Source organism: Chenopodium album, chromosome 25 (genome assembly GCF_948465745.1).
Source record: "Chenopodium album chromosome 25, dcCheAlbu1.1, whole genome shotgun sequence".
Taxonomy (NCBI): Eukaryota; Viridiplantae; Streptophyta; class Magnoliopsida; order Caryophyllales; family Amaranthaceae; genus Chenopodium; species Chenopodium album.
Genome location: NC_137858.1, coordinates 3,166,524 through 3,191,915, shown reverse-complemented (window position 1 = coordinate 3,191,915; position 25,392 = coordinate 3,166,524). Strand labels below are relative to the sequence as shown.

General features: G+C 35.7%; 3 protein-coding genes and 1 pseudogene across 4 annotated transcripts; 1 reads left to right on the top strand and 3 right to left on the bottom strand.

Annotated features, from left to right (window-relative positions):
* Nucleotides 1-4,355: 4,355 nt before the first annotated feature.
* On the bottom strand, nucleotides 4,356-7,689 carry LOC145613519 (phosphatidylinositol 4-kinase gamma 4-like). The gene is made up of 2 exons (XM_081668635.1): nucleotides 5,881-7,689; nucleotides 4,356-5,194 (listed from the first exon to the last, which is right to left on the bottom strand). Exons 1-2 carry the CDS (start codon nucleotides 7,228-7,230, stop codon nucleotides 4,817-4,819), a joined length of 1,728 nt encoding a protein of 575 aa, XP_081524761.1. The 5' UTR covers nucleotides 7,231-7,689; the 3' UTR covers nucleotides 4,356-4,816.
* Nucleotides 7,690-9,329: 1,640 nt separating this feature from the next.
* On the bottom strand, nucleotides 9,330-12,585 carry LOC145613018 (calcineurin B-like protein 4; annotated as a pseudogene). Its single transcript, XR_014106849.1, has 8 exons — nucleotides 12,511-12,585; nucleotides 11,762-11,854; nucleotides 11,556-11,615; nucleotides 11,011-11,119; nucleotides 10,849-10,901; nucleotides 10,072-10,152; nucleotides 9,865-9,976; nucleotides 9,330-9,733 (listed from the first exon to the last, which is right to left on the bottom strand). The product of XR_014106849.1 is annotated as a calcineurin B-like protein 4 (transcript).
* Nucleotides 12,586-13,285: 700 nt separating this feature from the next.
* LOC145613269 (uncharacterized) lies at nucleotides 13,286-15,971 on the bottom strand. The gene is made up of 2 exons (XM_081668342.1): nucleotides 15,050-15,971; nucleotides 13,286-13,752 (listed from the first exon to the last, which is right to left on the bottom strand). Exons 1-2 carry the CDS (start codon nucleotides 15,761-15,763, stop codon nucleotides 13,591-13,593), a joined length of 876 nt encoding a protein of 291 aa, XP_081524468.1. The 5' UTR covers nucleotides 15,764-15,971; the 3' UTR covers nucleotides 13,286-13,590.
* Nucleotides 15,972-17,427: 1,456 nt separating this feature from the next.
* Nucleotides 17,428-24,614, top strand: LOC145615257 (dynamin-related protein 5A). The gene is made up of 16 exons (XM_081670323.1): nucleotides 17,428-17,757; nucleotides 18,644-18,707; nucleotides 18,814-18,918; nucleotides 19,016-19,117; nucleotides 20,073-20,123; nucleotides 20,238-20,299; nucleotides 20,464-20,554; nucleotides 20,941-21,005; nucleotides 21,200-21,394; nucleotides 21,481-21,600; nucleotides 22,248-22,318; nucleotides 22,447-22,672; nucleotides 23,226-23,276; nucleotides 23,519-23,747; nucleotides 23,955-24,094; nucleotides 24,226-24,614. The coding sequence occupies exons 1-16, from the start codon at nucleotides 17,629-17,631 to the stop codon at nucleotides 24,352-24,354; spliced, it is 1,830 nt and encodes a 609-aa protein (XP_081526449.1). The 5' UTR covers nucleotides 17,428-17,628; the 3' UTR covers nucleotides 24,355-24,614.
* Nucleotides 24,615-25,392: the final 778 nt, after the last annotated feature.

Genomic DNA, 25,392 nt, shown 5'->3' with positions numbered 1-25,392 from the left:
TTCAAACGGCATTATATAACCCCGAGATGTATCCCTTAGGATTTCAAGGTTTTTCGCCATCGGGCCCGAAACCTCAAAATTTAATAAAAAAGCGTGGATTATAGTCTTCAATTTTGTAATTTTTTAACCTTTTTTCGCCCGGAAATAAAAGTTGTCGAGATGTTTACCATGGTCCCTAATACCCTCAAGGAGTCCAATTGGGACGGTGGAAACATCCCATATGCCCTTAAACGGTCACTTTACCCCGTTCACAACTTGTAGTGATTTCGTAAACTCAAGCCTACCACGGACGTTTAAGACAACATATAATGATCATATATGATTTCTAAGCATTATATGACACCGAGATATATCCCCTAGGATCTCAAGGCTTTTCGTCACCGGGCCCCGAAACCTCAAAATTTCCTTAAAAAGCGTGGATTATAGCCTTCGAATTTGTAATTTTTTGACCTTCTTTCCCCCAAAACTAAAAATTGCCAAGATGTTTACCATGGTCCCTAATACCCACCGGGAGTATAATTGGGTCGGTGAAACCATCCAATATGCCCTTAAACGGTCATTTTCCCCGTTCACAATTTGCAGTAATTTCGTAAACTTAAGATTACCACGGACGTTTATGACAACATATAATGATCATATATGGTTTCAAACGGCATTATATAACCCCGAGATGTATCCCTTAGATTTCAAGGTATTTCGCCACCGGACCCCGAAACCTCAAAATTTCATCAAAAAGCGTGGATTAGCCTTCAATTTTGTAATTTTTTGACGCTTTTTTCGCCCGGAAATGAAAGTTGCCGAGATGTTTACCATGGTCCCTAATACCCTCAAGGAGTCTAATTGGGCCGGTGGAACCATCCAGTATGCCCTTATACAGTCACTTTACCCCGTTCACAACTTGTAGTGATTTCGTAAACTTAAGCCTACCACGGACGTTTATGACAACATATAATGATCATATATGATTTCTAACGGCATTATATAACACCGAGATATATACCCCCTAGGGTCTCAAGGTTTTTCTCCACCGGGCCCCGAAACCTCAAAATTTCCTCAAAAAGCGTGGATTATAGCCTTCGATTTTGTAATTTTTTTGAACTTCTTTCGCCCGAAACTAAAAATTGCCAAGATGTTAACCATGATCCCTAATATCCTCCGGGAGTACAATTGGGTCGATGGAACCATCCAATATGCCCTTAAACGGTCATTTTACTCGTTCAAAACTTGCCGTGATTTCGTCAACTCAAGACTACCACGGACTTTTATGACAACATAAAATGATTGTATATGGTTTCAAACGGCATTATATGACCCTGAGATGTATCCCTTAAGGTTTTAAGGATTTTCACCACCATGCCCCAAAACCTCAAAATTTGCTCAAAAAGCGTGGATTATAGCCTTCATTTTTTTAATTATTGACCTTTTTTCGCCCGTAAATAATTGCCGAAATGTTAACCATAGTCCCTAATACCTTCTAAGAGTCCAATTGGGTCGGTGGAACCATCTAAATATGCCCTTAAACGGTCATTTTACCCGTTCACAACTTGAAGAGATTTCGTAAAATCAAAACTACCACGGACGTTTATGACAACATATAATGATCATATGTGGTTTCAAACAGAATTATATGACCCCGGGATGTATCCGTTACGGTCTCAAGGCTTTTCGCCACCAGGCCCCGAAACCTCAATATTTCATCAAAAAGCGTGGATTATAGCCTTCAATTTTGTAATTTTTTGACGCTTTTTTCGCCCGTAAATGAAAGTTTCCGAGATGTTTACCATGGTCCCTAATACCCTCAAGGAGTCCAATTGGGCCGGTGGAACCATCCAGTATGCCCTTATACAGTCACTTTACCCCGTTCACAACTTGTAGTGATTTCGTAAACTCAAGCCTACCACGAACGTTTATGACAACATATAATGATCATATATTATTTCTAACGGCATTATATGACACCGAGATATATCCCCTAGGGTCTCAAGGCTTTTCGCCACCGGGCCCCGAAACCTCAAAATTTCCTCAAAAAGCGTGCATTATAGCCTTCGATTTTGTAATTTTTTTGACTTTCTTTCGCCCGAAACTAAAAATTGCCAAGATGTTAACCATGATCCCTAATATCCTCCGGGAGTACAGTTGGGTCGATGGAACCATCCAATATAAACGGTCATTTTACCCGTTCAAAACTTGCAGTGATTTCGTCAACTCAAGACTACCACGGACTTTTATGACAACATAAAATGATCATATATGGTTTCAAACGGCATTATATGACCCTGAGATGTATCCTTTAGGGTTTTAAGGATTTTCACCACCATGCCCCAAAACCTCAAAATTTGCTCAAAAAGAGTGGATTATAGTCTTCATTTTTGTAATTTTTGACCTTTTTTCGCCCGTAAATAAAAATTGCCGAAATATTAACCATAGTCCCTAATACCCTCTAAGAGTCCAATTGGGTCTGTGGAACCATCTAAATATGCCCTTAAACGGTCATTTTATCCGTTCACAACTTGAAGAGATTTCGTAAAATCAAAACTACCACGGACGTTTATGACAACATATAATGATCATATGTGGTTTCAAATAGAATTATATGACCCCGAGATGTATACTTTAGGGTCTCAAGGCTTTTCGCCACCAGGCCCCGAAACCTCAATATTTCATCAAAAAGCGTGGATTATAGCCTTCAATTTTGTAATTTTTTGACCTTTTTTCAATTCGCCCGAAAATAAAAGTTGCCAAGATACCATGGTTCCTAATACCCTCAAGAAGTCCAATTGGGTCGATGGAACCATCCAGTATGCCCTTAAACGGTCACTTTACCCCATTCATAACTTGTAGTGATTTCGTAAACTCAAGCCTACCACAGACGTTTATGACAACATATAATAATCATATATGATTTCAAACGACATTATATGACACCAAGACATATCCCCTAGTGTCTTTAGGCTTTTGCCACCAGGCAATGAAACCTCAAAAATTCCTTAAAAAGTGTGGATTATAGTTAGAGTTGTCAAAAACTGACCCGACCCGAGAATCCGACCTTAACGGACAAAGATCTGAACCCAGCCTGTACTCGAACAATGAGGTTAAACTAGTGACCTGTAACCTGACCTGAACCTGACCTGATCTTAACCGAAAATCCATTTGATCCAGTACTTTATGACCTGAACCCGAACCTGCACCCGACTTTATAGTGCCCGACCCAATTGAAACATGAACCCAAGTTATGGAAGGTTTAATAAAATTTTATTTACCTTTTATTCAGCTTATATACTGGTATAATTATTTAAACCCTCAATCCGATTTAATAAAATCTTATGTTCAGCTTATATAACTTTTGTTCTCTATTGCTCGTATATAGTAGGTTTAATAAAATCTTGATGATGCTTGATCAAATTATGGAAGGCGTAATTATATAGTTCAACTTGGCCACATCGATATTGATTAGAATTGAACTTGAACCAGAACCCGACTCAACACAACCCGAACCTCAAATTGAACCCGATCTGATTTTAACTCGAATTAAACCCGACCTATATCCGAAAAGGTGAACGACCTGTTATAACTTGAACTGAAAGTGACCTAACCTAAACCTGAACCTGATCTGAAGCTAGATTGACCCGACATAACATGATCATGATTTAACCCGAGACCTAATTTGACCCAACCCAAACTCGACTTGAATACCCGAATTGACAGCTCTAGTTGCAATAATGTCTTGTTAAAGCTTGGTTTTAGTCCATTCATGTTCAAGTACAAGTCTATATTTCGAGCTATTCTAAATCAAATTCAATCAATATCCAGTTGAGTCAATGTTAACCATTTTATGTTTTTCATGATGAACCTTATTGCTCCTAGTCGAAGGGGTCTAACTGAATTCATAGGCCCGACCCCTACAAACTAAAACAAGCTTGGAGGGGGAGGTGGATAGATTTGGGAGAGATGAAGCATAGAGAAGTGATAGAGATTGGTACATGCTGCCTTCCAACAAACTTATCCATCTCAATTTTGCATCTAGTCATCATTAGATCTTATCAATGGTGACAAACTGACAATACGTGATTCACAAAAGACGAGCAATAACAAGCATAAATATCTTATTACATCTGATACGTCCCTTGCAATGTTAGGGAGAGACAAGCCTTTGAGTAACCCAAAAGTTTGGCACAAATCACAGCATTTTAAGCGATTTTAAGGACTAAATTCACTGTTTTCTAACTCTTATTTTATATCAATAGTGATTAATACTGATTAATCCTCTTCTAAATTCATTCAGATTCTTGCATTTTAAATATCTCAGTTGTACATATGACTTCAAAACCCGAACTTTGTCAAAATATGGACCCATCTTACTGCAAATACAAGACTAGCCTTCATGGCTTCATTCATATCTTGCTAGTACACAATAATTGATGTCGGAAATCGCGACAAGATTTTTGCCAACGAGTACGCAATACTCCCACCTGAGAGTACACACTAGCCACACACTCAAAGATACAACCTCATTCACAAATCTTGTTAGATCCATCTAAATACAACTAGCAGTATGAGATGAAATACAATCTGATAGAAATGGTGTGGAAAATACTGAACAGGATAAAGATTACCCCCTAGCATGAAAACCGTCATCAAGACTAGCTGAGAGGTTTCAAGGCTTCGGCGAAATCGGAACTGACTCGATGTGAATTAAAGAATGTACTTCAACTGAGGGTAGCCTAGAAAAGAAAAAGCTATCTATCAACCCCTATTATTAAATCTGTGCATACAATTTATGTACCTAACATTATGCACATGTATGTACCACTATCAACTACCCCGAAATCTCGTCAAGGCGACGATCCATGATGTCGGACACAGTTTCGAGGAAACCTGCTTCACTTGTGCAGGGGAGTGCTGAATCCAGTGCTTCTTGGACAATTTCCTCAAGCACAGACTCCTTGTTAATGTTCACCCGGCACATGATGCTTCCAATTTCATATGGAGTCAACCCAAGTTCCACCCCTTTCTTCAACAACATGGTAGAGATGCGAAGAGTGCGGGCACTTTCAACGGGTAGGTCCCATCCATAATACTTGAGGAGAGCAATGTCTTCCTCGGCATCCAAAGACCTAATGTACTCAACAGTCTCAGCAGAGAATGGTTGCTTAGCTTGTGGCCAGTAGAGCCATTCAAATGTGCAGTCTTCAAACTGAAATAATCCCAGATAAATTTGGTATTAGATATAATTTAATTCTACAGAAGATATGCTGGGAATGATATAAATACTAATAACACAAAAAACTCAGATAACAAACAAATACTCTGAAGAAATCCCTAACCAAAATACAGAAAACAGAGTTCATACATGAGAACCTGCCTCTTTCAAATACAAAACCTCTGTTCAAAAGTTGCAACCAAATGGTAAGGTAAATCATCTGGTAAACTCAAGCAGTTATGACCAAATTCGAAGCTCCGGCTAATGCCACTTTCAAGCAGATCAAGTTTTAGCCACAATGGCAAGTCACCAATATTCTTAAACTAAACATGATTATCAGCTTCCAAATCAAGGAGACTTTATATCTGCCATTGCTGGACAACAATCATCCAAGCATCCGAGAGAAAACACAAAGCCAGAACTCATAGTCAATCAATTTGCTTTCTATAGATCAAACACTAAATAACTTCAAACAAAATAAATGCCTAAAAGATACTTCAAAATTCAGGGATAATAAGCTCCAACACAAATACAAGTGCAGGCAATCAATAAAATGCAGTCCAATGAGCTTAAAACCATTTGAATACCCTATCAAGCACTATCCATGACAGTAAGCAATGAAGCTAACACATAATTAAAACATAGTACTAAATAAGCAGGAAGAATGCGATGGCACTTACATAATCTGGCAAGCAGTATCCATGATCAATGGGAATCAGGACAGTCTGACCAGTCTCCTTGTCCTTGCTATACAATATATTCCCAGCATGTCTGTCTGCATTAGCCAGCCTTATGTCAAGCACGGAAATTTTGTGCACCTCCCCCACAGGAAAAGAACCAGGACCAATATCCTCACAGCTTCCATCATTCTTAACGAATTTCTGCAAGGATCCCATCTTAGGAGTTAATCCATCAGGGTTATTGAATCCACTATGCAAGCATTTCACCAAACCCGTAGGAGGAACCCCAGCAAATCCCATTGCTTCTCCTGAGAAATTACGTCTCCCATTCAATGGATGATCCAAGAGATAAGCTGCTACCTCCCTAAACGCCCCTTTCCCGACTTGAGTACCCCTTTTCAGCCCTTCACCATCAAGTGTCCCAGGTATACCATGGGGGTTGTTCCTCGCCTTAGGCTCCTCATCAACCGGCTTGAACACAGACACATATTCTAACCCAGTCGAATCTTGCATAAGGTAAACCCCTCCAGAACCTTCAGCTGACCTAATAGGAGTATTCCCACTATTTAATCCCTCATAAGTCACCTCCATAACACCCAATATCGCTGATGGTATTTCAGCTTTCGGATTGACAACCACTGGCTCGAAAACAAAGTCTTTTTCACGGAGGTAACTCGTTGCCAATACCGTATCAACCGGCTTAACATCATAAGCTCGCCTCTTACCCAACCCCGTTGCTTCCACTGAAAGCTCATCAATGTTCTTGGCAACACGCTTTGCCCTAATCTTAGCAGACTTCCTTACAAGCAAATGAATCACAGCATCATTTTGCTTGCAAATGTCATCAACTAATTGCTGATCCTTAAGTGGCTCTCCTTCATAAACAATCTCCTGATCATCCTCTTCAACTAACCCTTTTGCCCTCTTAGCTATCTGCTTCTTAACATACCCAACATCCCGGTATCGCCCGACATCGAAAGTCCACTCCTTCCCGGATTCTGTCTTAACCTTAACAGTCTGAAGGTCAGAAAGCCTAAGCACTAAGTGAAGAACATTGCCATTAGCAACTCCATAGTCGCGAACTAGCGAATTACTCCGAGATAATTCCCTCCCTCCACAAACCAATTTCTGGGATTTAGCAACAAACCCTTTGAAGCTTTGAATCTTCATTTTCACAGAGTCAATCGAGTCCGATTCAAACACACGCAAAGGTATCATATTCCCAGAAACACTCAAGAAAACCATTATAGATTCATCCAAATTCAAATCAAAAGCATTGTGGAAAAATCGCGGCGAAATCACAGGATCATCCGCCCTAATTCTACTAACCGCAATCCCAGCCGACGACATTTTTCCTTCCTAGTTATGAAATTCAATTGAATTTCAAAAATCTAAACTGTATATATATACAGAAAACTAATCGAAAATAAATTAAACACTAAAGATTCATAACCCCAACAAATTTTCTGTATCTACAGTGTTATAAGAACATAGATACAAAAAAAGAAAAAGGAGAGAATCACACTTACAAAAACCCCCAAACGAACCAAAGAACCAGCATCAGTTCAGCAGAGATCAATTCAAATTAGGTTCTTTTAAGAACCCTAAATCGGGAAATCAGAATCCCAAAATCAGAAATTGAAAATTTGAAAACCAGGAAGATCAATCAATCCAATCAATCAATCAATGAAAGACGAAGGAATCGCAATTAATCGATGAACTTTCGATGAATTAATCGAGGAAATTGCGAAAAAGAAGAAAAGTAGAAAATGGGGAAAATGCAACGGGTAGGAAGATACGTCAGTGATGAGAAGGATGATATATACGCGTAGTCGTAGCTAACTAATATTCGTAACGTTGACACTTTTTTTTATTAATTAAAATAAATATTTTTTATAAAAAAAATTATTTTTAATTATTTTATGAGTGGTTGTTTTTGGGAAAACTGTGGGATGCCACGTTAACGGGAAGCTCTGATTGGTTAAAGGAAGTGGAGCCACGGCATTTTATTGGCAACGGTGAGTTTTTTTTTTTGGTTGTTTCATTTTTAATTTTTTGTATTTTTATTAAAAAGAAAAATAAAGGGGATTTGCATTTATTTTTGTCTTGGGCCATAAGAAATGCTGGAAAGGTGAGATTTTCTGTAATTAATTCAACCGTCTTTTAATAACTTAAAGTAATAAAACTGAATTTTTTAAGAAAAGGATATTATACTTTTGTACTCCGTATTGTACATGTACTTAATTAAGAAATTAGCTTAGTGAGCAAACGTAGGTTGGTTTTTACTTTTGATAGTAGCTAAAGCTAATTGAATGTTTGGCTTGAGTCGGATCATGTTTGGTATGAAAGTCTTTTGAATTGAGTTGATTGTTAGTCGGAAATGAATGCTTATATTATTTATGTACTCTTTAATTAGCTCTTTCATTATCCCAAATCATGTATAAGACGTGCAACAATGTAGAGAATATGTCTTTTTTTTTTTTTCTTTTCTTGTTTAAATGAAATAATATCAACTCTTAATTTACATAACTTGAATTGAGTTGAATTAAATTTGTGTACCAAATATCATATAATATTACTAAGTATCTTTCATGGGAAAGCTGAACATGTATCAAAGCCAAGAAAAATAGAAAATCTATTGTCAAATAAAAGGCAGTACAATTGTAGTGTAGTTGAACAATAATCAAAAGATAAAAAAATCCACTTTACTTTAAAAATAATTAAGAAATGTTCTTCAGCGGAGATTATGGGTTAATTGCACGTTGTGTCGTTTGTTGAAGACTTGTAGCACACCAAAGAAATGGACAAAAAATATCTAAGTCAGATTAAATCTCAAGAAATGAAGAAATCCAACTTGATACATCAGTCCAAATGTCAATTTCATTTCATTGACTGTGCCTTTGCTAATAAACATTTCAAGCTTTCAACGTCAATTTTAGGTACTTACCAAATGACAGAACTCCCTTCCAACAAGTTGCCTTAGGCAAAGTTTTCACTACCACATGATTTGGTATATCTTATATATCGTACAGGCGTACAGCCTGCAGTACACGAGGCGATGAACGTGTACGTCACAGTCAGGTAGAGCGTATCTATGTATGTATATCCAAGTTTACTTTGTCTACAAGACTAGCTGCAGAAATGAAAATTGATGTATCTCAGTTTTATAAGGAAAGGTATGGTAACAGCAAAATAGGTTGTACAGCAGTGAGCTCGCCTCGCTCAAGAACACAAGATACGAAGCATTCAATAATTAGGGCCTCAAACTCATGAATTTATTTCAGGATGTGCAGTATGAGATACACATAACGGTATAACCACAACTAAAGAAGTACAATAAGACCAAATGATGACTGAACTTGTGATCAATAATGTGCTGTCAAGATTTGAAAATACTCAGATAACTTAAATATTGTGAATTTGCTCATGAGATTCTTGTGAATGTTGTGATACAAAAGTTCCGTTTACATTGAAGTAGTATGTTCATGCTATGGAGTATGATTTTCACACCTCATAGCATATAACGCATCAGTGCCGTATGCACATCATCTGCTACCCATCAGTCCAATGCACAAATGATCAACACCATTGCTCATACAGTCACGATGGCTGTCGTACCAGGACATCTAACCCCTACATCTAACCCCACTACCCCAGCATTTATGCAGAGATTCTATCCCCTATGAGCTTCAACTAAACAGTAAACACCAAACATGCAGCTTCATGAACCTTTGCGATACTGTCAAAATTCATGTCAAAAGAAAGAACTTGCGTCTATTCCTCTGGTCCCTTTCTCTGTAAGCATTCAGCTTCTTTGTTCACCACAAAGCTCGGAAAAGCAAGATTAACATCCCTGAAAGCACGAAGAATAGCTTATAAGTGCAAATGTACAGAGATACTGACAAAATACAGATGCTAAAAAAATATTGAAATTCAAAGAGCAGGTCAAATCAAATCCTCACATTAGATATTGTAATTACTCACATTAGATAGGGAAGAGTCATGTTAGTTAGCAGTTTGGGATTTTTTGCTACATATTCTTCCCATTCTTCCATGTCAATTTTCCGTCACCTTTTAAATCTGTTTCTTTGAATGTCTGGTAACAAAGAAAGCAGCCATATTTGCCCAACTCGATCAATATTCATATATTGAAAAATAACAAGTTAGCAATTCCAACTTTTAAGTCCATACCGTGTCAACAATGGCTTCAACGATATCACTTGAGAGATGCAAATCTGATTCATGCAGAAGGGCCACCACCATTTCTTTCAGCTGTACAAATGAAAGTAAAAAATTACTACTCCGCACTTTTGCTCTATTGTAAATCATCTCGGAAGCAAAGTCACTGCATTAAGGGCATTGATTTACTATTCCCAAAACAAAACAGGTAACTTTGAACAAACCTTAACAAACAAATTAGCTTCACTCAAACCTAAATATGTACTCAACCATTACTTTAGATTTCTATGTATATATGAATAAACAGTTGAACAATATAACTTGCAGACCCTTTCTCATGAAATTTTTATTTATAATTCAAACAAGTTAAAACAGCCTAATAAATTATACATCTGACTAGACCATATTCTGTTTCTTGTTCGTGTTAACATGCTGATGAGTCATTTCCTCACTATTTACAGGCCACATAATCGTACTGATGTTTTCACAGTGTTCTGCAGCTAATAAGAATTCATGTGCTCACATTTTAACTTTTGAATCCTCAGGTGTATTGATCATTCATGGGCTTTCACCCTGGATTAGAGCGGATTTTAATCCCTTCTTTATTTTTGAAAGGGGAGTATGAAGTCTTTTCACCATGCTGGAAGATTAAGGGTGTTATGACTTTAATTCTTTGTGCTAAAAGAAATGGATACCACCAATCAGATACCACAAAGGTAAGGCAAAGTACATTTGATGCATTGATGGTATGGAATTTACAGATATATATAGAAGTTAATATGTACTTACTTCTTCACGTTCAATATAGCCAGTTCCTTGAAGGTCATACAACCGAAATGCATCTGCCAGAAAGCTATACGTTAGCAGGGTATAGCAGGAAACAATTGACAGAACAAGTTATTGAGCTATCTAGGAACTTTGGGCTTAGATGTAAGTTAAGGTATTGCATACACTTCATTTTATCTTTGTCAGGAGTTCTAGGGTGAAAGACACTCAATGATCGAACAAACTCTCCAAACTCAATGCAGCCATTTTGGTTGACATCAAAGAGATCAAACATCTGCAAGTATGCAACCGAGTTAGTAAGGCTGTGGCAAAAAGCCGAGTTACAGTTTTTGTCAGTAAAACCGAGAAGTGCATGTAACAAAACCAGTAGTGAATCAGTGATTGTCAGCATATACAAGGCCCTAGATGGTAATAAAATCCACCATATCAGTTTGACTGCCAAAACGAAACGTGACACCTAGCAATCAGTGAATCAGATCATACACTGATAGTCCCACAGTTCAAATTGCTACAAGGTTTGTCCAGTTTTCTGAATCCTAAAGTAATACTTTGTACTTAATAAATGCTGCTCAACTTATCTTGTAAGGCAAAAAATACTTCAGTATTATGCAAACCGAAGGAAAAAGAACAAGTGAACAACTATACATCGGAAATTCTTGCATGAATTGTGAGACATCAGCATCTAATAACAACTAAAAGGAAACACATACTCTGTCCAGAAAAAGGCTTCTCTTCATACTATTCTTGAATAATGCAAGTTGAAGTTCCTCCTGATCATCATAATTGATAATTGTATTAGAATAAAGATTCCATAATAATAACTTAAATATAGCAACAAAATAATGCATAACAACTCTTCATTTGCTACCATATAAAACAAATTAAGTATCACTTATACATCAAGAATATTATATACCTTTTGAATAGAACCATCTTTGACAACAGAGTTGCTGAGTTTATTGAATAAGTCATATAAAAGATCCACTTCATCCTCAGTAAATGCAACACAAAACAATCATTAATAGTTAGGTAATTATGTTCAGTCACACTCACACACCTTCATAGTTGTTTGTTTCAATCAATCAATCAAAGTCTTAGTCCGATAAGTAGGGTCGGCTACATGAACCAAAAGTGATTATTCCGTATAGTCATCCATAGGACCATAGTTGTTTGTTTAAACATAGAAATATTAGAAAATAATGAAGTTAAAAAAATTGTTTCACTGATCATGCAAGTACAAAAAGTTCCACTTAAGTGTTGTACAAACCAATGTTATTTCGTGGTTCATTTGATCATTTGAGATTACTCGAAATGAGTAATTAATTAAGCCAATTATGAGTAATAACCTTTGATTGTACCATGCACATCATACAACCGGTTGCACAATGGAAGTCTTGGCTAGAGAGGACTACACATCCCATTTTATATTATCATCCAAACAAAATAAACAAATTCTTGCTATGCAATCAGTCCCAAATTAAGAAATCATGGCTACCAACTTCAAGCATTTTTAGGAATATCAAATCTCATACACATTCATTTAATTCACATATCTTATATTTTCATAAAACATTCAATTAAAATCATAACAAAAATTCCCACCAAAAAATTCATAACAAAAATTACAAAATAATAGATTGAAAAAAAAAAAAAAAACTCACAAACAGTATCTGCCGCAAGGAGAGAGAAATCATCAGACGAAGACAACTTCATTTCATCTTTTGAATTCCCACAACCCATTTTAACAACGATCTTCTGAATAAAACCCAAAACTCAGAAGAATAATTATGATCACAAAAATTAAACAGCTGCTCAATCAATAATACGAGGTTGTTCAAGTATAAAATGTCGAGAGAACAAAAAGGAGTGAAGAGATGATAAAATTGCGCCAAATATGATTATTTACACGAACTTTGATGGAGACCGTCGGAAAAAAAAATGTTGGCAGCTGAAAAGGTTGACTTTCTAGTTGTCACTTAAAAATCTAGATTTGTATCAAGGGCAATTTGAGAAGTTGAGAGCGTTTATTGCAAGAAAACACTTGACTACTTGACAGGTGCATCACCTGTTAAGGTTGTGTTATTACTGTTATTATGTAACCAATTCAATAGAACAATTCATCTTATTTACCATGGAAAAAAAAAGTGTATCATGTAGTTTTATTGAAAGTCAAACATATTAAAGAAAACGAACTTACGGGCTTACCCATGAGGCTACGTCTCTAAATACTTCGTAACAAATTAAAACAAAAAATATTTAAAAGCAACCAACAATGTAATGCTTCGTAACAAATTAAAACAAAAAATATTTAAAAGCAACCAACAATGTAATGCGGCCTCATTTGGTAACAAGCTGTTTGGCCAGAAAATTGATGGATTGGAGTAAATAGCTGATTGGAAGGTCAATCTCACAAACGTTGGATTGGATTGGATTATATTGTGAAAAACTAGCAACAAACATTGCAGCTCATTCATTTGATCGTTATTATCCAAATTACAATACCAATCAAATTACACCAGAAGCATCATCTCAACAATTATATTGAGATGACCTACTTTCAAAAAAAAAAATATAAACTGATACAAATGTTCAAGGAAGCAACTATTGAATCTATAGCTTCTTCAGACCTCCTTCAGTAATTATTATATCACCGTGAAGTGATTAGTTGTATGCCAAGACTCGTTTAACATTAGCAACTGGACATTTATACCAAAGAAGATTTCATTCAGAAGTAACTTAAGTAAATCATATCGGAACCAAACAACCCTGGCAACAAAAACAAGCCACTACAATTCCTAGAAGAGCTCCGGCAATGACCTGTGATGGAGTATGGCCAAGAAGTTCTTTGAGCTTCCTTTCGCTGATGGGATGCCCTTGAAATAAATCCTCAATGATTTTGTTCAGAACCTAGTTGAATGAATCCCATAGAAACAAATATATTAGCAACTTCGAATAGGTTAACTAAGGCGCCAAAAATTACAAACTACGGAGTATCAAAATAGGTCAAGAATTTTGACACAGGAAATGTATCATTAGAAACTTAAACTGCAGTTCGAATTGAAGACTTGAGAAAGAGCAAATCACATGCATATGATTATATGAACTACGAGTACATAATTTCAGTTATAACCACCTTTCAGTATATCACTTTCAGTAGGGTTTGTCATACACATCATGAAGGTTAACCAGATGCATCATAAACAACCAATCCATCAGTTTACGTTTAAAGCATTTGGCCTCACATTATTCAAGCAGTTGGCCTCAAATCCCCGTTGAGGCTAATAAAGTTTTAAGGCCACTGAATTTTGCTTAACTTGTGAGCTACCTCATTTGAGGACAGAACTGCAGAAAAACATACGCTCTCCTTTACAAACAGTACTCCGTATGATGTTAATAATGCAATCATTTTGTGTATAGAACTATAGAAGAATTGTTGTATGTCATTGCAGAGCCATGAATATAATACAAAGTATCTAAACTTAAGTATGGGATGATAGAAAACAATTCAAAGCAAAGAGAGCTAGAAATTTTTTGTATGTTGTTAAATAATAAGAACTAAAATAAGTTTGAGCTACAATATATGCTAATCAGTGGTCCAGTACACTGTTTAAAATACTTTGTAATTACTACATTGTAGTACATTCAATAACAATAAGAGTACGATGAGAAGGGAAATAAATGCAAGTTTGGTGTAGGAATGTCATATTCCTTAATTATGAAAATTCAATGTTACTCAAAATAATGTCATATTCCTATCATAAAATGAGAAAAGGTTGAATCTTATGGTCTTGCTCTTAATTATGGGAGGTTAGAACAATTTGACAACTAATTCAAGAACAAGGTATAACTAACAGTCATACACAGTAACACAGGAGACAGGACAACCAGGAATTAGTGACATAGCTCTACAGTGTTGATGTATATATGATTGTGCACCCACTTATTTATTTCTAGGCACACACGTGTGTATAATAGATTTATCTCAAACCCTATTAATTTCGAGTCTATGACTAGTTTATAATGTGGATTTAATGACATAGTGCTACAATGTTGATATACACATTCAATAGTAAATGCACCTATTTAATTCCAGGTACACCCACATGTATGATACATTAATAGTCCCCGAACGTGTTTACTACGAGTCTATGGGAAGTACTACACTCTACACCAAACCAAATATGGATAATGTTTAGGTTATTACCTGAGCTTGCATACCAGCATGTCTCCTAACTCCAGTAGCATCATACATAACAATAAGGCTAAACCCCAAACAAACTGGAAACAAAGCATCAGCAACACCATGACAAAGCGCAACAGAAGTAGTCATAGCAGTACACAAAGCAGAGTGAGAAGACGGCATTCCACCTGAAGCACAAAACATCCTTAAATTCCATCTTCTTTCCACATAAAAATTCAACAATACCTTAGTAGATTGTGCCAAAAACCATGCCAATAATCCACTGACAAACGTTGGATTCGCGGCTAGTGTCGCGACAAATGGGCTAAATCTGTCCCTAGCAGTCGATTGCACGGTTAATAGAGCCATCCCAACTCCTCCATTGTGCAAAAATTGTGTCTTTTTGTTGTTTAATCTAGTAATTTCATCAATTGCTGGGTCTTTTAAGTATGAAACCCAGTTAAATTTTGCTGTTTTTGCTGTGAAATTCTTTATACTTTGTAAAATTGGAACTAATAATGAAAAGGGGTTTAAGGGTGTTGAACGATTGAAGCTATTATGAGGTGGGTCATTAATCGGAAGTTTACATGATATACAAATTGCTCTTTTTTGGGGTTTTGCCCTGAAAATTGATGAAGAAAACAATGAAATTGCTCTTTGATATGGGTTGTTTTTGGGATTAAAAAGCTTTTGATTAAAAGATGACGGTAAAGAGGGTTTGATTGCAGTAGATTTCATGAGAAAAAACAGCAAAAAAAACCTTCAATCTTATATCTTATTTTCTGGGTTTCAATTAGTTTCAGAGTTCATCGAGAAAGAACTGAAAACGAGAGGTATTGAGAGGGAGGAAAAAAAAACAGAACAAGTGTAAGGAGAAGAATTGAGCTAATTGGTAGCTGAAATTAAAGGTATTTGTTTGTTTGTAAAAGCTTAGGATTTGATGAGAAACTTGAACCATAAAAGGGGCAATTATTAAAATTTTTGTATGTTTTGTGTAACATGGGATCATTTTTTGCACCATAAAGATTATAGGAATATGCTAGATTACACCAAAAACTTTTCACGTTTCTCAAATCTTAGATTGAGATTGAAATAGAGTCTTTTGGAAACATGTGGAAAGGCCAATTTTTTCAATATATTTTTGGAAGAGAAGGCCTTGTAAATTTGTAATAGTTGTAAGTAAGTGCCTTGCTAATACTGGCCCAAAGGGAATGTGGGCTTCACATATCCTACTCATTAGTTTGAAACTAGCGTATTTTCAAATTTATAATATTGATAGCTAGTCTAGTTAAATTTGACTTTAAATGAAATATAAATTAACATCATTGGTAGGTGATCAAATGTATTTTGATTAGAGTACGAGTGTGGTTTAAAATTTGTAGATCTCAAGTAACTTGCTTTCATTTTGATTCGTAATTCAATATGATAGAATGTGGGTGGTGATATTAAATATGGTAACATGTGGGTAATGCTTTTGGAAATAGTAACATTCCCCCATATTCAGTCAAGTGTCATCACAGCCAAATGCAAATGCAAATACAAAAAGGTCTCAATGATGGAATCTACTCTTTGGAGTTTGTACAAGTACATAATGAAACGAGGACCTGTGGAATCAATAGTGAAAATCAATTGAGAATAAGCTTTAATATAAACTCAAGTCTTGAGACTTGACCAATATTTAGTAAACTCGACCAAGCTCAAGAAAAAGAAGTCATTTCACAACTGCATTTACAAATTCACTCATTTCCGAACTTTCTTCCAACCCTCTCATAAGAATCATAGCCAACTATATTGCATTAACCGAGATTCGAACCCATAATCCCTCATTTGAAAATCAAAGAAATTCTTATATGAAGCATATTTGTTCTTTGAATAATTATACTAACCTACAATACACTTTCAAGGAATATAATATTCAACACGTAACGTGTATTTATTGTTTAATTTATTAAACTAACCTATAATGCACTTTTTATATCAAGGAAAACACAATTGAACCAATAATGTATACACACTAGCCAAACTTTTCATTTTTTTATATTACATAGATATGCATAAATTTTTTAAGACTTGTAATTTAGAGTTCATAACTCAAAACATCGCTCGACCAATAACTAATTTGGCATGCAAAGATTGCTAACCAATTTGAATCAAAATAAAGGAGTCCTTTCCCCAAAAAGATGAAGGTGTTGTGCCAAGATTCAAATTTATGGGCCCATGAACACTAATTCACATGATCCAACCTTCTTTTTATAAACGTTCCCAAACACACAAAATATAGCCGTTCCAACATTCTTACACAAAAAGTGGGTCCATTGAAACAACAAATAAAAATTTATAAAAAACAAACCAAAAATTAAAAATAACAGCCAAACCAAAAACGCAATCTTACTTCTTTTGAAACATTTTTTACATCATCATTTATTTTCCCTATTTTTATTTTCTCTCTTCTCTTATAATTTTTCTCAGCGTCTTCCTTCATTTCTCTTTTCTCCCCATTTTCCCATTCGAATTCAAAAATCTCCAGATCTCTCAATTTTCGAAAAACCCTAACCCTAAAATTCAATCTCAAATCATCTTAATCGGTGCTTTGATTTACAGTAATGGAGAACTTGATTTCTCTCGTTAACAAGATTCAGAGAGCTTGTACTGCTCTCGGCGATCATGGTGATGAAAGCGCTCTTCCTACTCTTTGGGATTCTCTTCCCGCCATCGCTGTCGTCGGAGGTCAGGTATTGCTCAGATCTTCGATTCTTCTCAGATCCTACTTTTTATTTGCTTTCATTTTGATTTGGTTTTGGTAATTAGGGTTATTTTTTTTTGAATCGTTGATTGTTTTAGATGGATTTTTTTTTATTTTGATTTGAAGTTTGTTCGATTTGTTGCTTGGAGTAGCTCACTGTGTTCGAATTATGCTAGAATGTTAGCTTTTTTTTTTTTATTGATTTGTGATTTGGTTTGATGCCATTTTTATAGATTTAGTGTTTTAGCTATGGCATTGATTCTTATCCATCACCGACACTTGGCGGTTCAACTTTTTTACAGAAATTTGCTCTAATAATGAAATTCCCCAAGTATAAGAAGTGTTTTTTGAAAGAAAAGCAATTAGAATACTTAGTATTTTATGAATGATTGTGATTTTCCATTAAGGTGGAGTCGGTGATTGAGTTTTCCGATTTAAATACATAGATTAGGGTAATCGAATTGTTAACAAATCAAAATGAAGAGAATGGTGATCATTTTAGGTCGAAAGTGCTGAGCGTATTCTACTTTGGATTCTTCAAAAGTTTAGCTTGTTGGTAAAGTTTATATCTTAAGACTGTCTACTTCTTAATAATCACTTAGTGATTCTCTTTGCCGTGCTTTGTGTATCTCTCTGGATGGAGATGATGTTCGATATAGGGCTTGATTTATGGAATGAATGGAAGAGAAGTGTGGATAGTATGAGAATTATATGATTAGTTGTATTTATATTGTTGATTCCGAGAATAAGTAGCTTTAAGAGTGATGATGGACGGAGAGTGATGCACATAGGTCCAAATTTAGCATGCTGTCTTGCTTTTCTTCATACTGTAGTACCGTACATTCTTACCCCTGGGATGTTTTGATGATATGTAGAGTTCGGGGAAGTCGTCAGTTTTGGAGAGCATTGTCGGCAAGGATTTTTTGCCTCGTGGATCTGGTAAAAATCTTTTTTCTGGATACTTTGGTTCTTTTGTAATTAATGTTCCTTACATATTCCATATTTTGATTTGTTTGGCTGTAATTAATGCTTATCTTTTATGCAGGTATTGTTACTAGGCGTCCTCTTGTTCTACAATTACACAGGGTTGAAGAAAATAGAGAATGGGCAGAATTTATGCACCTTCCGAGGAAACGGATCTCAGATTTTGGTATGTTAGCTTATCATAGTTGTTAGTAATATTTTGTTCATCCTGTTATCTTTTCTATTCAAAGTTTCAATGTAAACCTTGGATATTGCCTATTCAGCTGCTGTGCGGAAGGAGATAGCAGATGAGACTGATAGAGAGACTGGGCGTAGTAAAGCAATCTCTAGTGTTCCTATTCATCTAAGTATATACTCCCCCAATGGTAAGACATATATCTCTTTGATTTTTTTATGCAGCTTGAATGTCTTTTTGCCTTTGCATATACAGGAGCAGTTACACGTGTAAGGTCAATGGTTTGCATGAATCACCTTATTTTATATTTCTATAATTTATGTTGCATGTATACTTTTTTTTATGGTATCCCCATTAAAAGTTGACTTAAATTAAATTTGCTAGGTTATCAAAAGAAATTACCATAAAGGATGATAACAATTTAAAATTAATGACACATTGATTATACTTTACATGGTATTCTCTCTAATAATTTGAGACAATTGGGAAGCAGGTTTTTTAAGCATATGAAGATAGAATATTACCTTTAATTTTATTTTTATTACTATAAGATGAAGTTAATTATAAACACTACGGAGTAGTAGGAATGTTTTTTAAATTTTGGAGCAACTTCATAACGTAAATGTACGAAAAATTTGTTAATCCACTATGCTTAGTTGTGCGTATAAGTTTAGAAGCTCATGCAGTAAACACAACCATTATGGCGAAATGATTTTAGGTAGCTTGGTTGAATTTTTGAAACATGAGAGAACCATTTTCTGTTTCTCCTTTTTCTAAAAAGGTATGGGTATCAATGAACCTACATGTTCTCCCTGATTTTGGGATTTTAGGACTGTTCCGAGCAATCATGTTCAATGTAATTGACTAGGAAAATAAGAATTAAGGATGATAGCCTGGGCTGAGCTAGTCACTAGTTTTAATTTTGGATGTCCTGGTTCACAGACAGGTCTTGGTCCAGTGTTGCTAACTGCTATCTTCGCCTTAGTAGCTGCCAATTAATTAGTGTTACTGTTCTCTTTCGTTTTTGGCTTTACGTTAATTATTGTGCTGACGTTGATGATATCTGAGGGCTTCATCTCTCTTGTTTTGTTGCATCTTGTTGCTTAAAATAGGCTATAATTTCTAACAATTTGGCTTAATGGCAGTTGTTAACCTTACGCTGATTGATCTTCCTGGACTTACCAAAGTGGCTATTGGTGAGTTGTCCTCATCGAAGCACTTATCCTTATTTAGTTTGTCTTGTTGCTAATTATATGATGATGAGCTTTGTACATATATTTATATTTATTTTGTTGGGTTAATTGATGCAGATGGCCAACCTGAAAGCATTGTTCAAGATATTGAAAATATGGTTCGCTCCTATATTGAAAAGGTAATATAAAAAGAAGCTGCAAAATCTGTTGATGAGAGTGTTTATAAGTTGCCTCCCCCGGGCCCTTCCAAAAAAAAGTCACTGGGTGTTCTAAATTTTAAGCTATTAATTTCCTATTTATTGTGAGTTTAATCAAAATATCTGATGCATTGTCTTTGTTGCAGCCCAATTGTATCATTTTGGCAATATCTCCCGCTAATCAGGATCTTGCTACTTCTGATGCAATTAAAATTTCTCGTGAGGTGGATCCCAAAGGTAAGATATTTCTGCTCTTTGTCCATCTAATGTGGTCTCATAATACATTGTGAAGCATATTGTTAGCTCTTGCTTGCCTGGTTTCCATATATGGACTTTGAAGCCACTGTAGTGTATAGGGATTTTGTTGATGAGTTTTGAGTAGTGGAGGAAATAATTTTTGCCCTGTCCAGGAGATAATGTCTTAGTATTGGTCCTTGGGTAAAAGTTTTTTGTTATTTTACTTGAGGGGTGGTGGTAGTGGTTACTAGAAGTTTGCAAGTTTCACAAGTTGTGTGGGCAGCAGTTGACATTTTGGGTAACTTTTTGAGCTGAACATCTTCATCTACAAAAATGGTACACTAAGTAACATTTTTTCTTGTTGATACTGTGTTCTCATTTGTTAGGAGAGAGGACATTTGGAGTTTTGACGAAGGTTGATCTTATGGACAAAGGAACTGATGCCGTTGATGTAAGTGCTTTCTATGTTAAGCTGGCTGTTTAGTCTTAATTTTTGTATATATATATTTTTTTTTTTATGATTCCTTCTTTGGAATTGAGTTTTAAAAAGCCACTATACTAATAATACTTCCTTAAGGAAGACAAATAATTGGAGACTTGAAGGCCTGCATTCTTATTCCTTGCTCAATATCCTTGATTTTTTAGATTTTGGAAGGCAAATCATACAAGTTGCAGTATCCATGGGTGGGTGTTGTAAATAGGTCACAGGCTGATATCAATAAAAATGTTGATATGATTATTGCTCGACGTAAAGAGCGAGAATTCTGGAACAGTAGCCCAGAGTATAAGCATCTTGCTCATAGAATGGGTTCAGAGTTCTTAGCTAAGATGATGTCCAAGGTATGTTGATATTTCATGGATGTTACCTTTTAATTTTCATTGTTATCCACTGTTATACCTAATCTGAAGAATTTCAAATCTTCCAGCATTTAGAAACTGTCATCAAATCCCGGATTCCTGGCCTTCAGTCTCTTATCAACAAAACTATTGTTGAACTAGAATCAGAGTTGAGCCGTCTGGGGAAGCCTGTTGCTACTGATGCTGGAGTAAGTAATTTAAAGCCTCATATTGTTTGGCTTTCTTTTATGTATACCAATCAACGCGATGAAAATTTATGTTCAATATTGTTCAGTTTTGGATGAATAAAGTGTCTTGATATCATGCACACATCATACCTATGTGAGTAGTTGATATGTAAGACAAATAAATGCATTCTTGTTATTGACTATGTTTCTTTAGTGTTACAAACTTAATATGAAGAAAAGAATGTTATCTTATTTAGCCTTCCCCCAAAACCACCCACCCACACACACACGGACACCAAAAGTCAGTGTGGAGTGGGACAGGAAGATGGGTCTTTCGATTCTCTTTGCTTGCTGCACTACTTTCTTTACTACTAATAGGATGTTGACTCCATGACCCGGAATTTTCTCAGGACAAGGGGGACTTGTGTATCATGTTGACTCCATCTAGACAATAGACTTTCCTGATGCTGGAAAGAAACAGTTTTTTATAGATATGGAGCACCTGTGTGTGCAAATCTGTCGGTTTCCTGCTTCCTAGGACTAGATTATTGTATTCTCATCCTGAGATGCTCTTACCTGGATTTTGAGTTTGTTGGACGGTTATGCATATAAATAAGGGGTCAAAGTAGTTTATTGATCATTATATTTACTATTTTGTGCTCTTGCAGGGGAAGTTATACATGATCATGGAAATATGTCGAGGATTTGACCAGATATTTAAAGAACATCTTGATGGGGTGTATGTTACTCATCCAACTGAATGTTTAGTATCTCGTTAGATATATAGAATTCAGTTTGGCTTGTCATTCAATTTAGCGTTCTTTTCTCCACCAATGTCTTTAAGCTGCATTTGCTGTGGTTTTGCAGACGCCCAGGTGGTGACAGAATCTATGGCGTGTTTGATAATCAGCTTCCTGCTGCTTTAAAAAGGTTGCAATTTGACAAGCAACTTTCCATGGAGAATGTGAGGAAATTAATCACGGAAGCTGATGGGTATCAACCTCATCTTATTGCTCCCGAACAAGGTTATCGGCGACTGATTGAATCTTGTTTGGGTTCAATTAGAGGTCCTGCTGAGGCTGCAGTTGATGCGGTATGTCCTTAATATTATATATTAGTAGAATACTTATAGGTTGACTGGGGTCTTCTTGAAAACTCTAGTTTTTCATGCAGCTGGTTTTTTTTATTTTTTTTTTTATTTATTTTTTTTTAAAGTGAGTGCACGACTATATAATTTAGGTATAGGAGTATGGGTTTTTAAAATGTATTTTATCTGTTGTTCTTGCTAGCTGTAATTTTTAAATAGCAATTAAAACATTTAACAGTTTAGTGGAAGGAGGCTTATTCACTTTCTGTTATGGTACATTCTTTTAGCCTTTTTTTTTTTTTTTTTAAAAAAAAAAAAGTGTCGTGTTTAGTATTTTCAATATGTGACCACAAGTGAAATAAATTCTGGATTTCTTGTTAGCTTTAACAATTGCTCTCTTTTGGGGAGAGGGTGAGGGGGGAACGGGTATAAACTAAAAGTTGTTTTTGCTTCTCTTTGGGGGTACAAAGTAATCCTTTTCTGTCTTCCCATGTTTTTTTTTTTTTGAAAGGATGTCTTCCCATGTTTGTAGTTGACAGAATGTGTTTTGTCTCTCCAGGTTCATGGAATATTGAAGGAGCTTGTTCACAAGGCTATCAGTGAAACTGCGGTAAGCTCATGGTGTTACATTTTTAGTTACATATGGTTTTGAAGCTCCATAGGGAATGACATAATGTAGTATATGTTCTATCTGTACTGAGTACTCATGGTCTCATCTGTCCCCGATTTTTATTTTTAATTTTTATTAAAAAGGTGTGTTATCTATCTGAATTAGTCCTATTCTCTATTTATTATATAAAAAAGGACTGTGACTGAAGGCAATATATAATGAACGCTCTTTCTGACCTGTAGGAACTAAGACAATACCCCACTCTACGAGTAGAAGTTGCAAATGCTGCTTCCGATTCATTAGAGAGGATGCGAGAGGAAAGCAAGAGAGCGACCTTACAGCTTGTTGATATGGAGTGTGGTTACCTCACCGTTGATTTTTTCCGAAAGCTTCCTCAAGATGTTGAGAAGGGTGGCAACCCAACACATTCAATTTTTGACCGTTACAATGATTCATATCTCCGTCGGATTGGTGAGCAACATTACACTTTATTTATTTCTAACCATGCATGCAATTCATCTATGAAGATGTTGATTTGTGGAAAGCCATTCCTTTTATTTAGTCTTGCAACAAGGGTACTTGTCTCAATAAGCTAAGATTTAGATTCTTTACAATGTTACATTGGTAGCTGCCTAACATACTGCCAATACTGATCTCTCATTTCTGCTTTTCCTACAGGATCAACTGTCTTGTCATATGTCAACCTGGTTTGTGCTACATTGAGAAATTCCATTCCTAAATCAATTGTTTATTGTCAAGTTCGTGACGCAAAGCGCAGCTTGCTTGATGTTTTCTTTACAGAGTTGGGTGGGAAAGAGGTTGGTGTTCTAGCCCCAATTAATAGCTTTTCCTATCTCATTGACCTGGCCCTTCCAAACTTAAATTAAACCCTTGGAAATACATATTCTCTTGGAAATTTCATTATTCTCTTGTTGCTTTCTCTCTGCAGGCAAAAGCATTGGGTAAGATGTTGGATGAGGATCCAGCAATTATGCAGAGGCGTACCAACTTAGGAAAGAGGTTGGAGTTGTATAGGACTGCGCAGTCAGAGATTGATGCTATTGCCTGGTCCAAGTGAGGGAGACATCTGAGCAGTAACGTTTTCTTTGTGCATCCCGAATTGCTAGTTGTAGCAAAAATGTGATTCTTTGATTCATATAGATATATACAGCATGGTTTTCTCATCCATGATTGAGGCCATTGTAGGGGACGACGAGTCACACCCAATTTTATTTCTACTAGCATGTGTATATGCTCTGATGGTTGTAATGTCTTATTCATCCTTGATGCTTGAACTTCTACAGAATTCTATGCAGTGAGGTGCCTCTTTTTTGTCGACGTCAAAGCTTAACTAACCCCCATCCGACCCCCTGACCCCCCTCCCTCCCTCTTTGAGACATTGTGTGATTATGTGAATGTGCCCCATTTGATTTAAATGTGTCATTAATATAAATTAAGTCGCTTTTAAAGTTTAAATTCTAAAAATGAATATATACAGGTGTAAAATGCTGGGACAAAAGTTAGGGAAGGTATGATCGATAACGATATGATTTGCTACGTAAGACACAGGGTGAGATATTACACATTTACAAACCATTTAAGCGTCTCAATCTATCTGCTGTACACGTTATTGATTTAATTATTGTGGTTCACTACCACATTTGCCTAATATTGTGGTTCTGATTAATACTTCATTGGGTAGTCGAGTTTTCCAGATAGATTGGGCATTCACTGATAAATTACAAATACCCTTTTTTTTTTTTTTTTTCCATTACAACTTTATAAAAAATTGATATTTGGAAACCTAAATATTGAGATGGTTTTAACAAATTCTATACCACTAGGTTACGAGTAGATTATCTGAAAAAAAAAAAAAAAAAAGATTGATTAATTCAGAAAATGGACAGATTTGTTCAGTCTTCGAGCCAATTAAATTTCATGGTCTACAAATAACAATTTCTAACGATTTGTTATGTATTGTTTGTACTATGAGCTCTCTTTCTTAGAGGTTCCAATTTCTAAAGATTTCCTATGATTTATTGTTTGGAATATGATGATTTCTCTATCAAATTTCCAAATCTAAATTAAATTTATGTACAACGACTATTAACGTATC

Coding starts and splice junctions, on each gene's coding strand:
- LOC145613519 (XM_081668635.1), bottom strand. CDS start 7,230: ATGTCGTCGGCTGGGATTGCGGTTAGTAGAATTAGGGCGGATGATCCT. Junction 5,195..5,880: donor GATACTGCTTGCCAGATTAT/GTAAGTGCCATC, acceptor GGATTATTTCAG/TTTGAAGACTGCACATTTGA.
- LOC145613269 (XM_081668342.1), bottom strand. CDS start 15,763: ATGAAATCTACTGCAATCAAACCCTCTTTACCGTCATCTTTTAATCAA. Junction 13,753..15,049: donor ATGCTGGTATGCAAGCTCAG/GTAATAACCTAA, acceptor TCATTCAACTAG/GTTCTGAACAAAATCATTGA.
- LOC145615257 (XM_081670323.1), top strand. CDS start 17,629: ATGGAGAACTTGATTTCTCTCGTTAACAAGATTCAGAGAGCTTGTACT. Junction 17,758..18,643: donor TCGCTGTCGTCGGAGGTCAG/GTATTGCTCAGA, acceptor GATGATATGTAG/AGTTCGGGGAAGTCGTCAGT. Junction 19,118..20,072: donor AAGTATATACTCCCCCAATG/GTAAGACATATA, acceptor GCTTAATGGCAG/TTGTTAACCTTACGCTGATT.